This window comes from Amblyraja radiata, chromosome 4, assembly GCF_010909765.2.
Source record: "Amblyraja radiata isolate CabotCenter1 chromosome 4, sAmbRad1.1.pri, whole genome shotgun sequence".
Classification (NCBI taxonomy): domain Eukaryota; kingdom Metazoa; phylum Chordata; class Chondrichthyes; order Rajiformes; family Rajidae; genus Amblyraja; species Amblyraja radiata.
The window spans coordinates 88,608,609-88,631,004 of record NC_045959.1 but is presented as its reverse complement, the minus strand read 5'-3'; the positions used below and the strand labels follow the sequence as shown (position 1 = coordinate 88,631,004).

General features: G+C 43.4%; 1 protein-coding gene across 6 annotated transcripts in view; it reads right to left on the bottom strand.

The window, feature by feature from the left end:
- Positions 1-22,396, bottom strand: part of adgrb1 (adhesion G protein-coupled receptor B1) — a 576,464-nt gene that overhangs the window by 86,497 nt on the left and 467,571 nt on the right. For all 6 annotated transcript variants that reach the window (XM_033019939.1, XM_033019941.1, XM_033019942.1 and 3 more), the window contains 2 exons: positions 5,702-5,768; positions 5,478-5,563 (listed from right to left, as the gene is read on the bottom strand). In XM_033019939.1, coding sequence (XP_032875830.1) covers positions 5,478-5,563; positions 5,702-5,768 — 153 coding nt within the window. The remainder of the gene's footprint in view (positions 1-5,477; positions 5,564-5,701; positions 5,769-22,396) is intronic.

Here is a 22,396-nt window from a genome sequence, read left to right as displayed (position 1 = left end):
CAAAACCCAGTGCCAATTTGAAGTGTTCATGATCAGGTCATCTCCCAGCCAGGAACTTTCATTGTAGTCTGCTCACCGGAAAATAGTTTAGGCAGGATGCAGTTGAGGAGGAGAGGTGGGGTCCACCACAATGCCAATACATTCCTGCCATTTGATCCTTTAACTTATTGGAAGAGTATCAAATGTAATAGGATTTCATCAAAGGCCATGGTCCCATACTTCACTGATACCACAAACAAGAACTAAAGAATACGGCGAAGATCAATGTCAAAAGCAGTAAATGCTGGCAGGTCAGGAAGCATCTACGGAGAGGTTTTTTTTTGTTTTTAGGTGCCATCTAACCTTCTGAGGATCTCCAGTATATTCTGTACTTATTTCAGATTTCCAGCACAAGGCTTTGATTTGCTAAAGTTTTAGTTTAGTTCAGTTTAGTTCAGAGATACAGCCTGGAAATAAGCCCTTTGTCCCACTGAGTCTGTGATAACCGACGATCACCCATGTACTACCAGTTCTATGTTCTAGTTTTGCATCCTATACATTAGGGGCAATTTACAGAAGCCGATTAATCTACTAACCTGCATGTCTTTGGAGTGTGGGAGGAAGCTGGAGAACTCGGAGCAAACCCATGCAGTCAAAGGGAGAACATACAAACTCTGTAACACAGCATGCGTAGTCAGGGTCAAACCTGGGTCTCTGCTGCTGTAAGGCAGCAGCTCTACCGCTGATAATTTATTTTCCTAAATCCTTGTCTCCAAAAAGGAAGGAGCTCTGGGTTATCCAATTTACTTTGCCAACAAGAGTTTTCAGCCAGTTGAGGTTCCAACCTAAGCCCTGAATCCACCCAATGCACAGAGCATTTGATGCAATAGCCTGAACACAATTTTTCAGAGCAGTCTCTCTGTTTTAAAAGCCATAGTTACTGGAATATCCTATGTGAATACGCATTCAAAATGCCTATTTTAATTTCACAGTACTAGCTGCTTTAACATGCTGCCAAGACTGCCCATAATTTTAAGAGAGCCAAGAGTCACAGCTGACAATGAAGACAAAGTATACAGAGCTGAGGGGCAATGAGCTCAGTTTCATCAAAAATCCATTCTTTAATATTACATATTTTCATTAATTGTTTACTATCCTACTTTAGAATGTCCAAGAACTTTTGCTGCTAAAGCATTTGTCCATCTTACTATCCTATTCTAAAGGGTAACAAAAAATGTTACCGATAAATTGTTTCTGTACTCCGAGTTGGTCTCTATTCTGCTCCTACCCACTGTGAGAAAATGGGTTGCTAAGCTACTATTGTTGTTCCTTTACTATGAAGACCTTGAATTAAAATGCAAGGTTTAGTGCTTTCAAGGCCACAACTCTCATCACAAATGGTGCTCACACATTATGTAACAACTAATTTCAGCTTCTGCAGCATGAAAGAATGAATGCCAATCTGATACAGTTACTTAACAGTGTTCTGCTATCACTGTGGAAATCAAGTATTAAAGGCCAGTCACATGTTGTAGCCTGGCTTAGTTTAGTTTATACAGCATGGAAACAGGCCATTCGGTCGACTGAGTCCACGCCAACCATCAATCACCCGTATACTAATTCTATTCCACACTCTAGAGCCAATTTACAGAATCCAATTAATCTACAAACTGGAACGTCTTGAGGGTGTGGGATCGAAACCTGAGCACCAGGAGGAAACCCTAGCAGTCCCAGAGAGAACGTGCTAAATCCATACAGAAAGCACCCATAATCAGATTGAAACCCAGATCTCTGGCGCTGTAAGGCAGCAACTCTACAGCTGCGCCTATGTGTACAGTCTTTCAGCAATTATAAATGAAATGATGCAGACTTTGAATAAGAATTTGTCTATAATTTCATCCATTTGCCAAATGGAACTGAACTTGAGATGCAATCAGTGTGAAAGACCAGGATTGAATTTCTACACTAAAGCAAATATGTGTGCATGAAAATATTCATAATACTATTTGGTGGAAATACTGAAATATTGATGGCTTTCTGTTAAAAAAAAGATAAAATGCAATTTAAAATATGTCTGTATTTAGTTTCATTTAGTTTACAGATACAGCGCGGAAACAGGCACGTTGGCCCACCACGCCAACCAGTGATCCCCGCATATTAACTCCGCCCTTCACACACTAGGGACAATTTTTACATTTTATAAAAAGCCAATTAACTGCCAAACCTGTACGTCTTTGGAGTGTGGGAGGAAACATAGAAAATAGGTGCAGGAGTAGGCCATTCAGCCCTTTGAGCGAACACCGCCATTTAATATGATCAATATGCCTTCAATATGATCAATATGCCTTCTCCCCATATCCCTTGATTCTGCTAGCCCTCAGCACTCTACCTAACTCTCCTTTGAATGCATCCAGTGAATCGGCCTCCACTGCCTTCTGAGGCAGAGAATTCCACAAATTCACAACTGTCTGGGTGAAAAGGTTTTTCCTCACCTCAGTTCTAAATGGCCTACCCCTTATTCTTAAACTGTGGCCCCTAGTTCTGGATTCCCCCAACATCAGGAAGATGTCACCTGCATCTAACGAGTCCAATCCCTTAACAATTTTACATGTTTCTATAAGATACCCTCATTCCATTCTTTCATCATAAGACAGTCCCGCTATCTCGAGAATTAACCTCGTGAACCTACGCTGCGCTCCCTCAATTTCAAGAATGTCCTCAAATTAGAAGACCAAAATTGTACACAATACTCCAGCTGTGCTCTCACCAGGGCCCTATACAACTACAGAAGGACCTCTTTGCTCCTATCTCAAATCCTCTCCTTATAAAGGCCAACATGCCATTAGCTTTCTTCACTGTCTGATGCACCTGCATGCTTACTTTCAGTGACAGATGTATAGGACACTCAGGTCACGTTGCACTTCCCCTGTTCCTAATCTGACATCATTCAGATAATAATCTGCCTTCCTGTTCTTGCCACCAGGGTGGATAACCTCACATTTATCCACATTATACTGCCTCTGCCATGCATCTGCCCATTCACCCAACCACCAAGAACCGAAGATCTCAGGGAAAACCCACGCGGTCACGGGGAGAATGTACAAACTTCGTACAGACAGGACCTGTAGTCGGGATCAATACCCTTTACACTGTTTGCATATTTGTATCCCTCTCATTAGCACATCTTCCCCAGCCAACAGTAGTCCATTATGGACTCCACCCATCCTGAGGTCATCTGTTGCCGGCCCTAATTCGTTCTGGCCTTTTTTTGCCTTCAGTTTCAGACCTCTATCTTATAGTCTGAAGAAGGGTTCTGACTTGTAACGCCACCCAGTCTTCATGTCTTTCTCCACAGTAAAAACAAAGAAGAAATACTCATTGAGATAACTTCTGAAGTTGTAATGAGTTCCTATGGGTGGAATTTTGTAAGAAATCATCTTGCTGGGGTTATATCAAAGGACATCCCATAGCTAGCAGGAATTAGAGGAAGACATCTGTTCACAAATCATAAAAGGGTGCAAGAGCAATGGTGTTACAACTGTAGGGAATTTAAACGTTCCTAATATAGACTGGGATTGACTTAGTGCAAGGGGCTAACATGGGGCAACAAGAATGTTTTTTGAGACAATATATTGTGATTCCTACGAGAGACAGGGCATTACTCAACTTTATTTCAGGAAATGGAACTGGACATGAAAATGAACTGTCCATGTGGGTACACTTTGGTAAGTGCCCATAATTCTGCAAGTTTCAAGATGGTATGGAAAGGGATGTGGTTGATCCTCGTTAAGAAACCGATTTGGGAGAAGGATGAATTACCTTACCTTACCTTAAGAGAGGACATGGTGAGAGTAGATCGGGAGCAGATGCTGGTAGGTAAAATGACAGCTGACAAGTGGGAGTCCTTTAAAAGACAGAAAGAGTTCAGGGCCAGCATGTTCAAGTAAGGGTGAAAGACGTGGGTGGCAAGATTAAGGAATCGTGGAAGAACAAAGATTATTGGAAGTTTGATCATGAAAAAATGAAAACATTTGCCAGGTATTTGCAAATAGGATCGTGCGGAATATAGAGTATGCATATAGTGTGCTATATGGCGGATTATAGTGTGTGTAGGAGAAGTAGGAAATTATGTGGGAATAAATAGGCCATTCTATATCATTGACAACTAAGATTAAGGAGAATCCCAAGTCATTTTATAATAGCATCATAAGCTAGAGGGTAGTCAGGGAAAGTGTCTGTCCCCTTAGGGACTGACGAGGCTAATCTCTGTGTGGAACCAGAAAAAACAAGACAAGTCCAGAATTAATACCACACAATTTTCACCAAATGAGAAGGACGTATAAGATAAAGGATATGCAGGGGATATTCTGTAGCAGGTCAGTATTAAGAAAGAGAAGTTGTTAGATGTCATGGGACGTACAGGAGTTGTCACATCTCCAGGGCTGGATTGGGTCTATCACAGGTCCCTCCAGGAAGTGAGGAGACAGCCATTGATGGAGTATTTATATCTTTGTGATCCACACGTGAGAAGACTGGAGGAAAGCTAATATTCTTTTGGTTAAGAAGGGCAGCAGGGATAAATCAAGGAACAACAGCCTCATGAGCTTTGCACACACTTGGAAAGGAAGGGGCTGGTTAGAATTAATCAACATCACTTTTTGCATGGGAAAAAACTTCCTCGCTATCTTGAGTGAAAGGAAGGTGGTAGATGTCAATTTTGACTTCAGTGAGGCATTTTGCAAGGGACTGATTGGTACGGTGGTTTGGAAGATTAGGATTAATGGCATCCAAGGATCTTAAATTGGCTTGGTGATAGGAGGTCAAGAATGGTGGTGAAAGGATGCATGGAGCATAAGGCTTAGGACTTTATGCTGCAACTTTACCAAACACTGGTTAAATTATGAATATATGAATAGAGCCTTTGGGAATTAATGCAGCACAATTTTTCAATTAATTTAAATGTTGCTCGGCATCATTTTTTTTAATGTTTCAATTGTCGAAGTATGCGCTGTGAAGATTGATGTTCATTCCCTTATTAAAAAGTTGCAATTATGAATTTGATGTTCAAATACGTGAAGGTATGATTTTTCATTTAAAGCCAGCATTCTAGTATAGTCTTTCCAGAGCATTCACGGACTGGCAAGTCTGTAACTTATTGGCTAAGCAAATTATTAAAACTATTTATTGACCAACAAAAAGGATGCTGTTTCATTGAATTCAAGTACACTCTCAAGCATAACAGAACCATGACCCATTCAAAAGTAAATTTCAACACAAGCCAAGGATATGGAATTATTATCAAATTAGAGTATACCAATGGCTTGCTAAATATGGTAAAATCATTATTTAACATTTTACGGTTACTCTTTGCAGGCAGCTTGTGGGTTAGTAAGCACTGGAGGAATAATCGAAAATATTAATTATTTTTAAATCAAGGAAATATGGTGAGCATCTTTCAAAATATAATAAAATGCTAGATGATGTATTTATAATCATACCCTGCCCGTTCCTTCAGTTTCTTATCTGTTATTCCATCTTTCGATACAAGTTTGTTAAATACCAGAATGCCAATAACCATGTTCACCTGTTGAAATAAAAATGTACAAACATAAAATATATTTTTAACGGCAACAATCAAAGCTCCAAAATATAACTTTCTCTCATTATTTTACGACCAAGACAGTTATCAATGGTAAATGAAATGAGACTCAAAATGTGATACCAAAACAACAACGGCTGCAGGTCCAACAAAGGCATAGAGGAGACCACCTTCCAAGGAAAGCCAGCAACTGCAATATAAGAAAACAACACAAAGGCACAGGGTTAGATGTAGGACATGCTACCAATTGAAAAATACAGGATGCTTTATGGCTCATCTACCAAATGTTTGGACGGTCCCAAATGAATGGGACCGTCCAAACATTTCGACAACATTAAGCTGATATTAAAGATCAGTTTCTTTAAAGAGCATTATTTATTTTATCATCCCCTTTTACCATAACGATTCATAATGTAAAGGTGGTCAATATCAGGGTCTCCAATTAACTTCAAAATAAATCATTACATCTCGATCCAATTTCCCACCCTCATTCTATTTTCAACCTTATCAAATTTTGAATTTGGCTTATGTCGGCAACTCTTTAAAGAGAGCAAAATTTAGGCATCTTCTGAAGATGCACGTCCAAAGGTCAAAAGCATCATCCACACACCGACAGTTTCAAAAAAGGTTAACTTAGTTTCCAAAACATGAGAAATCAAAGACAAAACAAACTTTAAGATCAAAACACCCAGCTATATGCATATCAATACTAATCCATTTTCTAAGTTACAATTTGATGGGGGGGGGGTTAAGCTCAATATAAAGGAGAGATGAAATAACATGGGGTTTTCAGCAACTACTGTCATATCTCAAAAACTACTTGAATTATCACTCAACCTCCTCCAATCTATTTCGTCTCATGTTATCATTTGTCTTGTCTTTTAATACTACTGCATGCTGCCTGCAAATTCGACGATGACACCACTGTGGTTGGCCGAATGTCAGCATACAGGTGAGAGACAGAACACCTGGTTGAGGGGTGCCACAACAACAACTTCTCCCTCAACGTCAACAAGACCAAGGAACTGATCGCTGATTTCAGAAAGGGAAGTCCGGAGACCAGGTACCAATTTTCATCAGTGAGTTGTTGGTGGGGAGTTATCATCTTCAATTTTGTTGGGCTTTAACATCTTGGGTGACCTGGCCTTGGCCAAGCACATCGATGAAATCATGAAGTAGGTGAACATGTGCCTCTACTTTACAACTCTATTGTAATCACATATCGTCTCTCTGCTGACTGGATAGCAAACAACATAAAGCTTTTTACTGTACCTCGGTACAGGTGGCAATAAACTAAACTAATTAACTAAACTAACTATTTTTGGTATGTCTTCAAACACCAAAACAAACTATTACAGATATACTGCAGCAAGTATCCTGACTGGTTGCATTGTGGCGTGGTATGGCAATTCCAATGTCCAGGAATGCAAACTCTGCAGAAGTGGTGGACTCAGCCAGTCCATCATGAGCATACCCTCCCCCCTTCAATCAAAATAATCTATGCAATGCTGCTCATCATCAAGGTTCACCACCATCCAGGCCATGTCCTCTTCTCACTGCTACCATTGGGCAGGACGTACAGGAGCCTGAAACCCTACAGCACCATGAACAGCTACTTTCATACAACTATCAGATTCTTGAAACAACATGCACAACCCTAATCTTACGTAGACAATGGGACTCTACAGTCCACCTATTGCACTATTATGGTCTTAATTTTCTTTCTGATTATGTTTTTTGCATGATGTCATGTTATTTTTTTGTGCAGTCTTCTTGGAAATTCTACATGCAATTTATGTTGTTGTGTGCCTGAGTCTATGTGCCTGTGATGCTGCTGCGAGCAAGATTTTCAGTGTACCTGTACGTTACCGTGCACATAACAATAAATTTATTCAACATGACTAATACTCAATTAGTCAGGCACATCTTCCGCTTTCCTTTCAATTCAACCTTTGACATGGAATTGTCCTTCCCCATTAACTACGTTACTCAACTCCGTTCCATGCCACCATTGGTCTTCCTGTGCTGTTCCTTTTCTGTTCTCGTCAGCAATGTTCTTCTTTAATGCTGGAACTGCCCTGTTCCACCTTCATAGTGATTGTTTTTATGTCACGCACTCTTACCACTAGTAAATCAATAGGCTTTCTTGTGCTCTTCCTTTCAATGAATGCACCATTCTTTCTTGTGCTTGCGAAGCACTAGTTCTCATTTAATCGCAAGCATCCTATTTTTTTCCCTTTCCCTCTCTATGAACCTGATCATTCTGTGCTGACTTTGCTCCCTCCACCTTTTTTATCTTCACCCCTCTCTCATTCCCCCAGTCAATTATTTCCTAACCCTAAGACCAAACCTACCCAAGCTGTATCTTCACGGAATGCTTTACTTGTAGAATCAAAAGGTGATAATACCTTAAACTAGAAGGGAAGTGAGTAGGAGAGAACATGTCATCCCATTCAATGAACACAAAATTATGGAACGATGCACAATTACGATGTGACCAAAACTTTCTTTCAAGCCTAAAGTAGGCAAATGTCGGCAGCACAAATGTCGGTAGCACCACCCTACTACCCCTTTTAAATGGAATCACTGGCTACTTGATTAACACTGCTACAATAAGTGACCAGCAGCTAAAAACCAAACTTCATTTTTTAAAGTCATATTTTCAGAGCGTTCCCGTAGGCAAGAAAACTGGCTGTTTGCCAGAATCCCTGGAAATAAATCCAAGATCAGAAAGAAACAAGTGAAATTTGGAGGCAAAAATGTTAAATGTATCGCTTTATAATCTGAAGCAGCCACAATGTTTAATGTACCAATTCTGATCAATTTAACATGACATTGTTTAAATGCATTACACTACATAAAGTTATGTCAAACTATGTTCTCCCTCGCACTGGTAACTGAATACACTTACCATTTCAAACAGTAGAACTATGATATTTTTAACAAAGATTAATGGAGAGCACCTTCCATGAATAATGTTTGTTTATTAATTAGGTATAGGCTGTAAAGCAACCGATGCCAAGTATGATCAAGAAACTCATTACTCAACTTCACGAGCAGTGAGCTGCGAGAAAAATGATGCATTATTCCCTCTTTGTCAATAAAGCTCAGAGATTTCAACCAGCCTTTAAAAACCCTTGAATAATAAATAAATTGCATGAGATTGAGAACAACGACCAGTTTCTGGTAAAAATATAAAGAATTAGTAAGTTAGCTGTATGGAAATCTATGACGATTTGTTAATATTTATGCTTGAAAAAAAAAAATCTCAGTAGGGTGTCTTTACCCAACAAGCATCTGGGAGATGAAAGTAGTAAATTATATCTAACCTGTGTGTGTGGAAACTAATATATTTAAGCCATACAAAATGAATCACATTGGACACTTTTCATTTGTAATTACAAAATGTAACATTATTTATGCAGATGACAAGTGGACTTAAAATCTCTTATCACGATGTTGAAATGATTCCCTTTCTCTCTTGTTTTCTGAACCATACGTTACAGAGTTGTTGTGCAAAGCTGCACAGAAACATGCCCTTTGGCCTAACTTCTTCATGCCACCAAGGTGCCCAATTAAGCATCCCAATTGTTTGTGTTTGCCCCTTATCTCACTAAAACACTCCTTTCCAGATATCCTTTAATTGTTGTTACTGCATTTCCCTCAACCATCTCATTTGGCAGCTTGTTCCATATATTTACCACCCTCTATATGAAAAAGTTGCCTCTCATGGGCCTGTCCCACTTAGGCGATTTTTCAGCGGGTTGCCAGCAGTCGCCTGAAAAACCGGGAACTGGAACGGCGACTGTCAGAGTGGAACACACACACTAACACAGTACAAAGGCGGGGGCCAGGGCAAGCGGGGGAGCGCTGTCTGAAATTCACACGGTACAAAGCCAAGGTGATACAGACACACACCGCGATGAACAGGAAGGTTGGCACTGTAATTAAGATGGCTTTAAGGTACGGTAAGTCCTTTAAAAGAGGTGAGAAAGAAGGGAGGGGGGTGGGGGGGGGGGGTGGGGAGAGAAGAAGGGAGAAGGGGGGAGAAGGAGTGGAGACAACTTTTAAGAAGCCAGACAAATTTTAATAAGCCAGAGATACACAGCTGTGAAGTTCGGCGGACATTTAACATTACCGGTCAGTTATCCTTGGTTCTGAAAACTCCTGCTTATGTTTTTTTTCCCCCAATGAGCCAATGAAAATGACCGGTCAGCAAAGGCGACCCCACTACAACTGCACCTATGACTACAGGATTATTGATTTTCTCCATGGCGACCAATTTTTGGTCGCAGAAAACTTTTCAACATATTGAAATTTTGAAGCGACCATACTGAGGCCGTGACTAGTTCCCAGTATGCGGGAACTCCTCGCGACCATGAAGGAGACTCACCAGAGACCATCAGCGAACATATGGCGACCATGTGGTGAGCGCAGAGTCTCCTACACTCGCCTAAAATGTCGCCTAAGTAGGACAGGCCCATCAGGTTCCTATTAAATCTGCTGCCTTAATGGAACTTTAAATGGCGCCTGCCTGCGGCGACTTTTGCGGAGCTCCGGAAAATAAAAGGCTCAACTACAACTTCCAACAACTTACCTGGATCAGAAAAACGGCAGAAATCGGTGCCGTTTCGGACAACCTGCTTGAGCACATCAAGGCTCTCGCAATTTCGCGAACTCCTGCAGCTGCGGGAATCGCGGACTTTAAACTTTCCCACGCTGGCTGTGGAACTACCGACCCGACTGTGGATCCCAGGTACTGTACCTTGAAACCCCGGGATGACCCCCAGAGCCGACGGGCTGGATCTCCCAGCAACAACGGAGCTGCAGTTGCTGACTTTGAGGGAACCCCTGTTCGTTACGGAGCTGGAGCTGCCGTCTGTGAGGGAATCCCCGTTCCAGCGCAGGTCCGCAGAAACAGCAGGTACAGCAAGCACAGTACCTGGAAACAAAGGGGAAGCCTCCATTGTGTCCGGAAACGTGGCCGTCGGGCAGGACTTCAGGTCAGAATGAAGCGCAGGGGCCTTCGGCCCCCTCTCCCAACTATCCTACTGGCTAATTTACAGTCCCTTGAAAACAAAGTGGAGGACTTAAGGGCAAGACTGCTTTATCAAAGGGAGCTGAGGGAATGCTCTGTGTTCTGTTTCACAGAGACATGGCTCACCCCCAGCTCCCCAGACTCAGCGGTCCAGCCTGAAGGGTTCTCCATCCACCGCATGGACCGTACCCTGGCATCTGGGAAAGGGAGAGGAGGGGGCGTCTGCCTCATGGTCAACTCTGCGTGGTGTTCCGACGTGGCAGTCCTGTCCAACTCCTGCTCTCCACACCTCGAACATCTGGCGGTGAAGTGCCGTCCCTTCTACCTTCCGAGAGAATTCACCTCCATTATCCTGACCGCGGTCTACATCCCACCCCAGGCAGACGTCCGTCTGGCACTGGAGGAGCTGCATGCCGTGGTCAACAAACACCAGACGTCTTACCCCGAGGCATTTACCACCATTGCTGGGGACTTCAATAAGGCGAACCTCAAGAAATCACTCCCCAACTTCCACCAACATGTCTCCTGCTGCACCAGAGGACCTAACACCCTCGACCACTGCTACACCACCATCAAGAATGCCTATCGTTCTATCCCTCGCCCTCACTTCGGTAAGTCCGACCATACCGCGGTGCTGCTTCTTCCTGCCTACAAGCAGCAATTAAAGAGCGCACCCCCAGAAGTGAGGACAGCACAGAGCTGGTCGGGGGGGGCAGAAGAACAACTCCAGGACTGTTTGGAGTCTGTAGACTGGGCAATGTTCAAGGACTCGGCAACGGACTTGAACGAATATGCCACAGTCGTTACAGACTTCATAAAGAAATGTGTGGAGGACTGCATCCCTACAAAAACCTTCCGAGTGTTTCCCAATCAGAAACCTTGGATGAACTATGAGATCCGTACTCTCCTGAAGTCCAGACACAGGGCATTCACATCCAACGATACAGTGGCCTACATGAAGACCAGATACGACCTTGGTAAGGCCATCAAAAAGGCCAAAAGGGACTTCTGCTCCAAACTGGAGGACGAGACAGATGTTCGGCAGCTGTGGCAGGGTCTGAATGCAATCACCTCCTACAAGGCAAAACCAGGAGGCAGCTCGAATGCCGGTGTAACATCACTCCCTGACGAGCTCAATGCGTTTTACGCACGCTTTGACAGGGAGAATACTGATGTGCCTTCCCGATCCCCCATTCGCTGTGATGGCATTTCAGTCTCAGTCACAGAGGCCGATGTCAGGAAATCCTTCAGAGGGGTGAACCCCCGAAAAGCACCTGGACCTGATGGTATACCCGGCCGTGTTCTAAAAACCTGTGCGGACCAACTGGCGGGAGTTTTTACGGACATTTTCAACCTCTCACTTCTGAGGTCTGAGGTCCCCACCTGCTTTAAAAGGGCATCAATTATACCGGTGCCCAAGAAGAGTAAGGTGACGTGCCTCAATGACTATCGACCAGTGGCACTAACGCCGGTGGTGATGAAGTGCTTTGAGAGGTTGATCATGGAGCAAATCAACTCCTACATTGACAAAAACCTGGACCCACTGCAGTTCGCATACCGCCACAACAGATCAACGGTGGATGCGATCTCGCTGGCCCTCCACTCCGCACTGGACCACTTGGACAACAAAAACTCATATGTCAGGCTGTTATTCATTGATTACAGCTCGGCATTTAACACAATCATCCCCTCCAAACTGGTTACCAAACTCGCAGAACTGGGTCTCTGCGCATCCCTCTGCAACTGGATCCTCGACTTCCTCGTCCACAGACCACAGTCTGTTCGTATTGGTGGAAATGTGTCAGCCTCAATAACAATCAGCATGGGAGCACCTCAAGGCTGCGTGCTCAGCCCCCTGCTGTACTCACTCTATACCCATGACTGCGTAGCGAACCACAGTGCGAACTCCATCATCAAGTTCGCTGATGACACCACTATTGTGGGGCGTATCACTGATGGGGATGAGTCAGAGTACAGAAGAGAGATCGAGCAACTGTCTCTATGGTGCCAGCGCAATAACCTGGCCCTGAACACCAGCAAAACCAAGGAACTGATTGTGGACTTTGGAAGGAGTAGGAGGGGGACCCACAGCCCCATTTATATCAACGGGTCGATGGTTGAAAGGGTCAAGAACTTCAAATTCCTGGGGGTGCACATCTCTGAAGATCTTTCCTGGTCGGAGAACACGAACGCAATTATCAAAAAAGCTCATCAGCACCTCTACTTCCTGAGAAGATTACGGAGAGTCGGATTGTCAAGGAAGACTCTCTCTAACTTCTACAGGTGCACAGTCGAGAGCATACTGACCGGTTGCATCGTGGCTTGGTTCGGAAATTTGAGCGCCCTGGAGAGGAAAAGATTACAAAAAGTAGTAAACACTGCCCAGTCCATCATCGGCTCTGACCTTCCTTCCATCGAGGGGATTTATCGCAGTCGCTGCCTCAAAAAGGCTGGCAGTATCATCAAAGACCCACACCATCCTGGCCACACACTGATCTCCCTGCTACCTTCAGGTAGAAGGTACAGGAGCCTGAAGACTGCAACAACCAGGTTCAGGAATAGCTACTTCCCCTCAGCCATCAGGTTATTAAACCTGGCTCGGACAAAACTCTGATTATTAGCAACCACTTTCTGTTATTTGCACTACCAGTTTATTTATTCATGTGTGTATATATTTATATCATGGTATATGGACACATTTATCTGTTTTGTAGTAAATGCCTACTATTTTCTGTGTGCTTAAGCAAAGCAAGAATTTCATTGTCCTATACAGGGACACATGACAATAAACTCACTTGAACTTGAACTTGAAATCTTTCCCCTTTCATCTTAAAACTATGCCCTGTAGTTCTTGATTCCTCATGTCTGGGAAAAACAAGGTGCAAATTCACTCCATCTAAACCCCTTGTGATATTATACATCTCTATAAGATCACCTCTTCGTCTGCTACGGTCCAAGGAATAAAATCCAATCCTTTCAATTAATCCCTATAACTCAATCACTTCAGCCCTGGCAATATACTTGTAAATCTTTTCTGCACTTTTACAGCTTAAAAGCATCTTCCTGTAGCAGGGTGACCAAAACTGAACACAATACTCCAGATGAGGCCTCACCAACGTCTTGTACAACTGTAACATCCCGACTTCTTTACTCAATGCCTTTATAAAGGACAATGTGCCAAAAGCCTCCCCCCACCCCGTCCAACAAATGCCACTTTCAAGGAACTATGTAGTTGTTCACCTGAGCCCTTTTATGCAACAACACTCCCCAGAGCTCAATCATTCCCAAAATGCAAAATACTGAATTTGCCATTCCTTGACCCATTTTTCTCAAGATCCTACTGTAATTCTTGATAACGTTCTTCATTTCTATGATACCATTTATTTTAGTGTCATCTGCCAATTTGTAAACCATGTCTTGTACATTTTAACCCAAATTGTTGATTCAGATGATAAACAACAATGGGCTCACCACTGATCCCCATGGCACACCACGTCACAGGCCTCAAAGCAATCTTTCACCACAACTCTCTATTACCTACCATCAAGCAAATGATGGATACAATTAGCTAGCTCTCCCTGGATCCCATGTAATCGAACCTTCCAGAATAACCTACAATGCTGTACCTTAGTAAAGATTCTGCTGAAGTCCAGCTCGATTGTGTCTACTGCCCTCGTCTCAATTACTTCTTCAAAGGATTCTCACAATACTTATGCTACTGAGGCAAACATGTAGGTGAGTAATTTGAGAATTGGGCTGGACCAGATAAATTGGCAAACATGCTGGGACTGACGATTGAAAAAATACTAGCCTCTCAATCACGGGTTGGGGCTTTAAGCCTCACTCCAAGCAAAGGTTTAGCCTGTCATGAGGGATATGGTTCTGAGTTGTTACGTTAATGAACAAGAGTTCGAGCAAACAAGATAAATCAAAATTCCAGATCACTGGTTCAGAGACAAAAGTTGGGAGCTCAAGAAATTAATTTCAAATGATTATCTCTTAAATTAAAAGTTAAACTAGTCTCAGTAATGGTATCCAAGAAACTAAACAATTGGTGTAAAAGTTCTGTCTGGTCTAATAATTTCCTTCCAAATAAATCAGTGTACTTACCCTAGTCTGTTCTAGCAAGGATGGGACTCCAGACTCAAAAAGTGTAATTGACTTAAAAGTGTCATTTACATTAAATGCTTCCTCAGTTTGGTGCAATAAACGTTGGCCAATAAATGCGAGCATTGCCAGCCATATTCACAAGCTGAATAAATAAAGCAATACTCCAGTGCAGAACTAAAGAAGTGCTGTATTTGGAGAATGATACCAAGTGATGTCTGTTCTCCCAGGGGGATACAAAATGTCATTACAGCACTGAATCAACTTCAGATGGTTTTCATTTGGGAACTGCTCTGGGATAAAACACAGTATATATGTGTACGTCTTTTGCTTTTTTAAATTCTTTATAATACCCCCTCATATTATTATACAGCCTTCCAGCAAGCAGTGTCTACAATTATCCATTGTGGATAATTTTGATATGTGTCATGCAAATCCAGTTCCCATGGAAACAAGTCACCACTTTCCACAGAATAGAAATCTTGACTATAAGATGATGATGCAAAAATCCAATAATTTTGTTCCTCCCAAAAACAAACAGAAGCAGAAAAGCTATTCAAATCTAATAAAATTGCACTGAATTAAAATACTGGTTCTTAAACTTCAAGATGCAACACTGAAGCCAGCAATGACAACTAAGTTCCATAGTTGTAAAAGAGGTGGAAATAATCAAGCACAAAGCCTGACACCACTGAGTCTGTCAGAATAAAAAGTACAAGAGACTGCAGATGCTGGAATCCAGAGCACAGAAACTCAGCGGGTCAGGCAGCATCTGTAGAGGGAAATGTTCAAATAACATTTCTGAAGGAGAGTCCCAATGTTAAGCAATGTCTGTCCATTTCTCTCCATAGACGCTGCCTGACCTGCTGAAATCCCCAGCAGTTTGTTTTTTGATCATATGGAGAGTGTTGGTTTGGGACCAGGGAGCAAATGGGAATTAAGGTGTTTAAATTGATACAAGAGGAGTGAAAAAGATGATGAAAGGCAAAACATTGCTGGAGGATTAAAAGCTATACATACCCTCCTTTATCTCCCTGCTCAGTACATTAAGATAAATTGCAAACCTTCTCTCATTGCTTCTATATGAAACATATGTTTATTCTGCAACTTCTCGGACACATCGATGAATAAATAATTACACTGTCAATGTACAAACATAATTTAATAGACACAAAATGCTGGAGTAACTTAGCGGGACAGGCAGCATCTCTGGAGAGAATTTCTGGGTGACGTTTTGGGTCGAGACCCTTCTTCAGACCCGATGACTCGACCCAAACTGTCACCCATTCCTTCTCTCCAGAGATGCTGCCTGTCCCGCTGAGTTACTCCAGCATTTTGTGTCCATCTTTGAATTAAACCAGCATCTGCTGTTTTTTTCCTACACAACATATATTTTTATCATGTTCATGATCTGATCTCAACATGGCTTTTTATTGGCTAGTCTGATATTGGGAGAAAAGATCAGGTACGAATGTGAGCGAGCCAAGAATATAAAGGAGGATAGTAAAAGCTTATTTAGGTATGTGAAGAGGAAAAGGTTAAGACCAAAGTTGGACCCTTGAAGAATGCAAAAGGTGAATTTATTATGGGGAACAAGGAAATGGCAGATGAGTTGAACAGGTACTTTGAATCCGTCTTCACTAAGAAGGACACAAACAATCTTCCTGATGTACAAGTGACCAGAGGATCTGGGGTGACGGACAAACTGAAGGAAATCCACATTATGCAGGGAATGGTGTTTGGTAGACTGATGGGACTGAAGGCTGATAATTCCCCAGGGCCTGATGGTCTGCATCCCAGGGTGCTTAAGGAAGTGGCTCTAGAAATCGTGGATGCATTGGTGATAATTTTCCAATGTTCTATATATACAGGATCAGTTCCTGTGGATTGGAGGGTAGCTAATGTTATCCCACATTTTAAGAAAGGCGGGAGAGAGAAAACAGGGAACTACAGACCAGTTAGCCTGAAATCAGTGGTGGGGAAGATGCTGGAGTCAATTATAAAAGATGAAAGAGGGAGTTAGATGTGGCCCTTGTGGCTAAAGGGATCAGGGGGTATGGCGAGAAGGCAGGTATGGGATACTGAGTTGGATGATCAGCCATGATCATATTGAATGGCGGTGCAGGCTCGAAGGGACGAATGGCCTACACCTGCACCTATTTTCTATGTATCTATGTATCTATGAAACAGCGGCACATTTGGATAGCAGTAACAGGATCAGTCTGAGTCAGCATGGATTTACGAAGGGGAAATCATGCTTGACTAATCTTCTGGAATTTTTTGAGGATGTAACTAGAAAAATGGGCAAGGGAGAGACAGTGGATGTAGTGTACCTGGACTTTCAGAAAGCATTTGATAAGGTCCCACATAGGAGATTACTGGGCAAAATTAGGGCACATGGTATTGGTGGTAGAGTGCTGACATGGATAGAAAATTGGTTGGCAGACAGGAAACAAAGAGTAGGAATTAACGGGTCCATTTCAGAATGGCAAGCAGTGACTAGGCGGTACCTCAAGGCTCAGTGCTGGGACTGCAGGTATTTACAATATACATCAATGATTTAGATGAAGGGATTCAAAGTAACATTAGCAAATTTGCAGATGACACAAAGCTGGGTGGCAGTGTGAACTGTGAGGAGGATGCTATGAGAATGCAGGGTGACTAGGACAGGTTGGGTGATTGGGCAGATGCATGGCAGATGCAGTTTAATGTGAGTTAATGTGAGGTAATCCACTTTGGTAGCAAAAACAGGAGGGCAGATTACTATCTAAATTGTATCAAGTTGGGAAAAGGGGAAGTACAACGGGATCTGGGGTTCCTTGTTCATCAGCCAATGAAAGTAAGCATGCAGGTACAGCAGGCAGTGAGAAAGCGAATGGCCTGTTGGCCTTTTTACAAGAGGAGTGAGTATAGGAGCAAAGAGGTCCTTCTGCAGTTGTATAAGGCCCTAGTGAGACCACACCAGGGGTATTGTGTGCAGTTTTGGTCCCCTAATTTAAGGAAGGACATTCTTGCTTTTGAGGGAGTGCAGTGTAGGTTTACAAGGTTAATTTCCGAGATGGCAGGACTATCTTATGCTGAGAGAATGGAGCGGCAGGGCTTGTATACTCTGGAGTTTAGGGGATGAGAGGATATCTTATTGAAACATATAAGATTATTAAGGGTTTGGACATGCTAGAGTCAGGAAACATGTTCCCAATGTTGGGGGAGTCCAGAACCAGGGGCCACAGCTTAAGAATAAGAGGTAAGCCATTTAGAACGGAGACGAGGAAACACTTTTTCACACAGAGAGTTGTGATTCTGTGGAATTCTCTGCCTCAGAGGGCAGTGGAGGCCGGTTCTCTGGATACTTTCAAGAGAGAGTTGGATAGGGCTCTTAAAGATAGCGGAGTCGGGGTATATGGGGAGAAGGCAGGAACGGGGTACTGATTGGGGATGATCAGCCATGATCACATTGAATGGCGGTGCTGGCTCGAAGGGCCAAATGGCCTGCTCCTGCACCTATTGTCTATTGGCTATTATCTTTTGCTAACATGGCGAGATTGCATGTTTAGAACAAAGCATATGGATGTGTACCAAATGTGATTCTACTGCAAAAATGCAGCTTACAAGAGCTCCAACTACGTTCTGTACAGTTATTCATGGCCAATTATTTCAATGGTTAATTCAAGGTTTAATTTAATGAGAAATGTACGCATAACAAAGTGAAAGGGGCATAGTTGATGGAGAACACATTGGGAATGTTTCTTTGCAGGAGGCAAATAAAAGATTTAAAATTAATTTCTTAATGCAGCAACGATAAGATTTATCAAAGAATTCTGGAAGGTGACGGGAAGGTACAGTAGTTGCCGGTTAGGTTCTTTCAGATGATACTATATATGTCAGTTTTATATCAGAGCTTTACACCACAGCCTCACATCAAAGCTGTAGTGACGTTGATAATTGATGCGCATGTATAACTGAATGCGAATAGTAGATAACTGTTCTCCTCCAAGCCAGCAGAGGTGCTTTTATGGGGCTTATCTCATGTCACTTCGGCTGATTTCTGGAAGGGCTATGTTTACATATGTGTGCAATTAGCAGGCTTGTGGGAAATACATTTTCTATAAAGTGAAACTCAAGTTTCACTGCTTTTATATGCCAAGATAAAATAAACACTGGTAGACATTTCTCATATCCTCAGAATTTTTCTCACCACTACTGAATGTATAAGCCCAGAAAATCATCTCCAGGCTGACCCAAAACATAGGCATATGCTGCATTTTCCAGACATGTTTACTCCCTGGAGACTTGCGCATAAGAATATTAGACACGATGTGCTGGAGTAACCCAATGATCAGACAACATCACTAGAGAACAAGGATATATGCAAATCTCCAAGGAGTAAGCTGCAGGGAAGACCGAGAGTAGTTCAACTATCTACTATTGAAACATCTAAGAAACTACCACCTGCAAAGAAGCTAGTCAGGCCGGCACATTCCTGATACAAGGAACAAGAAAGACATTTGTATTTTTATGACATTTTGTTCTCTCAGGAAGTCTGAAATAAACATTATCACTAATTATTTCTGAAATATGGCTGAATGGTGCATGTGCACTATATCACAGAAGGGAAAAAAAGGGAAAAACAGTTAAATGCAAACACATCTACATAGACAACCCAGCTCTTTTTAATCCTAAATTATTCCAGCAAGGACCTGACAAGAATAATTATAAGCAATGAAAAAAGTGGTTTACCAGAATGCTCAAAAGAGAATAAAATCCAGAAGTAACTCAACAGGACAAGCAGCATCTCTGGAGAATATGAATAGGTGACGTTTCAAGTCGAGACACTTTTTCAAACCCTTCTGAAAAAGGGTCTTGACACGAAACATCTCCTATCCATGTTTTTCCAGAGATGTTGCCTGACCTTCTGAGTTACTCAGCACGTGGTATCCTTTTGTGTATTAACCAGCAACTGTAGCCGTTTGATTTCACTGGAATGCTGCCTGGATGGCAGGGTATCAGCTATAAGGTGACATTGGACAGACTTGTACTGTTTTCCCTGGAGCATCAGTGACTGAGGGAAGAACTGTTAAAGCTGAGTCTCACGTTGCGAGTTGACACAAGAGGTACCCCGAGTGAAAGACTCGTGGTTGTGTACGAGATTGCAAGTGTATGATCAAGAGTTTAACCGAGTTCCCACGGGTATGACAAGTTTGCCGTTTACTTGTCATTCCTGCGATGTTCCAAGTTCGTCTCCCGAGTTACTCTTGAGCCAATCCTGATTGAAGGTTTGTTTTAATAAGCAACAGTGTTATGTTTTAATAAGCAACAGTGCTAAAGAAGACCTCTCCATCCTGTGGTTTTGTTTTAAAGATAGAATTCAGCGCGGCCGCATCTATTGATGTGACCTACAAAGGGAAAATGCGCACCATCCAGTGCCAGAGCAGTTATGCTTATGATTTGTTTGAAACACACAGGTTTGATATGTTTTAATTGAATTTACTGCCATGTCTACACACTGCGGGGAGACCGGGGGATTAAATCTTTGAATGTGGACGGATGTGCACATCAGATTGTTGTGAGACGGAGCTCAGGGTTCGCCTCCTGAGCTGCTTTGATGCCCAGGCATGAGTTGAGGTGGAGAGAGGTTGGGGGGGCGTCATTAATCTGTCTGGGGTGACATGGCTCTTGGGTTAGGCTGGGATCATTCTCTGCGGGATGATCTTAGTGCGGGAGACAAGTGTAGGAGAGGTGTACTGACTGTGTGGGCAGACACTTTGGAAGTGATTGCCCACCAGTCTCAAAAGCCGCTGTGTCTCCCTGTCCCTGGGATAGCAGGGGGCGACCAAACAGCACAATACCCCCATCCCCCTCCACACCAACACGAAGGGCAACGATCCCAAGGCTTTAGCGTCAGGAACAGCGGGCAGGCGACAATCACATGCCATAACGCGAGAGATCATGCACTGTTGTAGGTCTCCTTTGCACGTTGGTTTCTGTCTTTCTCCACTCATTGTTGGCCCTTCTCTGTCACCACCCCCACCCACACCCCTCTGCTTCCCGGCCATGTGTGTGACTCCTTCCCTCCCCTTTCCAGCTCCCCGCCCATTGCACCGGGCGCGGGGGCTTTGCACTGTCTTCACGTCGGCGATGCCAGCAGGTCAGCGGCAGTCGCCCCGGGGCAGTCGCTCCCTTCATCTCGGGCTGTGGGCAAACTGCCACTTGTCGCCGTAGCGGCTCATCGGGGAGCGAGTTCCTCTGGAGTTGGAGCAGGGCTGGGCTGGAGTTGCTGCTGGCTGTGGGTCTCTGGGTTCTCCGTGCTTGCAGTGGGCCTGGTGGGCCTGGGGGTTGGTGTCCCGTTGGTCCTGACGTCTCCGGCCACCCCCCTTGACAGGAGCAGAGACTGGGAACTGTACTGCCCTCGCCCCCTCCCTCTGCAATTGCAAACAACCCCACTCTCCTGCTCAGCTAACCCCCCCCCCCCCCCCCACCTTTCCCTCCCAACTCCAGTCCTGTCCCGACCCCCTGGGAAACTGAAGGGAGCAGAGGGGTGTAGGTGGGGGTGGTGACAGATAGGGCCAACAATGAGTGGAGAAAGACAGAAACACCGACGTGCAAAGGAGACCTACAACAGTGCATGATCTCTCTCGCATTATGGCAGGTGATTGTCGCTGGGAAACTGAAGGGAGCGACAATTTGCTGCTGCCTGCCCGCTGAGTTAAAGAGTTCCCACGGTAGACTCACGATACACTAAGGTAAATGCACGGGCCACTACGTTTTTACAACGAGTTAAAATGTTTCAATTCTTAACCACAAGAGTAAAATTGACTCGTGGAAAATTTTAAACATGTTTGATTTTTTGCAAGAGTTGACAAGTTTCACGAGTACCTGCCATTAGCGCCACGAGTCTCTAAGTTGCGCCCATGAGTTCCGTACGTTAATCGTACGTTATTACCACGAGTTTTAACTCGGGGTACCTCTTGTGTCAACTCGCAACGTGAGACTCAGCTATTAGAAGTATATAAAATTATGAGAGGCATAGATAGGTACAGTCAGAACCTTTTCCCCAGGATGGAAATGTCAAAGGCTACAGGGCATAGTTTTAAGATGTGAGGAGAAAAGTTTAAAGGAGATGAGGTGGACAAGTTTTTTTTGTACACAGAGTGGTCAGTGCCTGGAATATGCAACCACGGATGGTGGTGGAAGCAGGTACGATAGGGGCATTTAAGAGGCTTATAAATAGATATGCAGGGATATCAGGGATGAGGATCACGTGCAGGCAGAGAAGTTTAGTTTAACTTGTCATCATGTTCAGCACAATCATTGTAGGCTGAATGGCCTGATCTGTGCAAGATATTTCTATGTTCTAAAACTCATGTCACTCCTTAAGGGCCTGTCCCACTATACGAGTTTACCCAAGAGCTCTCCCGAGTTTTAAAAAAATCAAACTCATGGTAAGTACGTAGAATGTATGTAGCGGGTACGTCGGAGCTCGGGACATCTCTTAGCAGCTTGTAACGCTAACGGCAGGTACTCGGGAAACGCGGTAAGCTCGTGAAGCTTTTTCAACATGTTGAAAAATGTCCACGAGAGCCCGGAGTACCTACGAGCGGCTATTACCGTAATTCTCCGAGTTCGAATCAGGGGAAACGCGGGAGAACTCTTGAATTACCTCGTACAGTGGGACA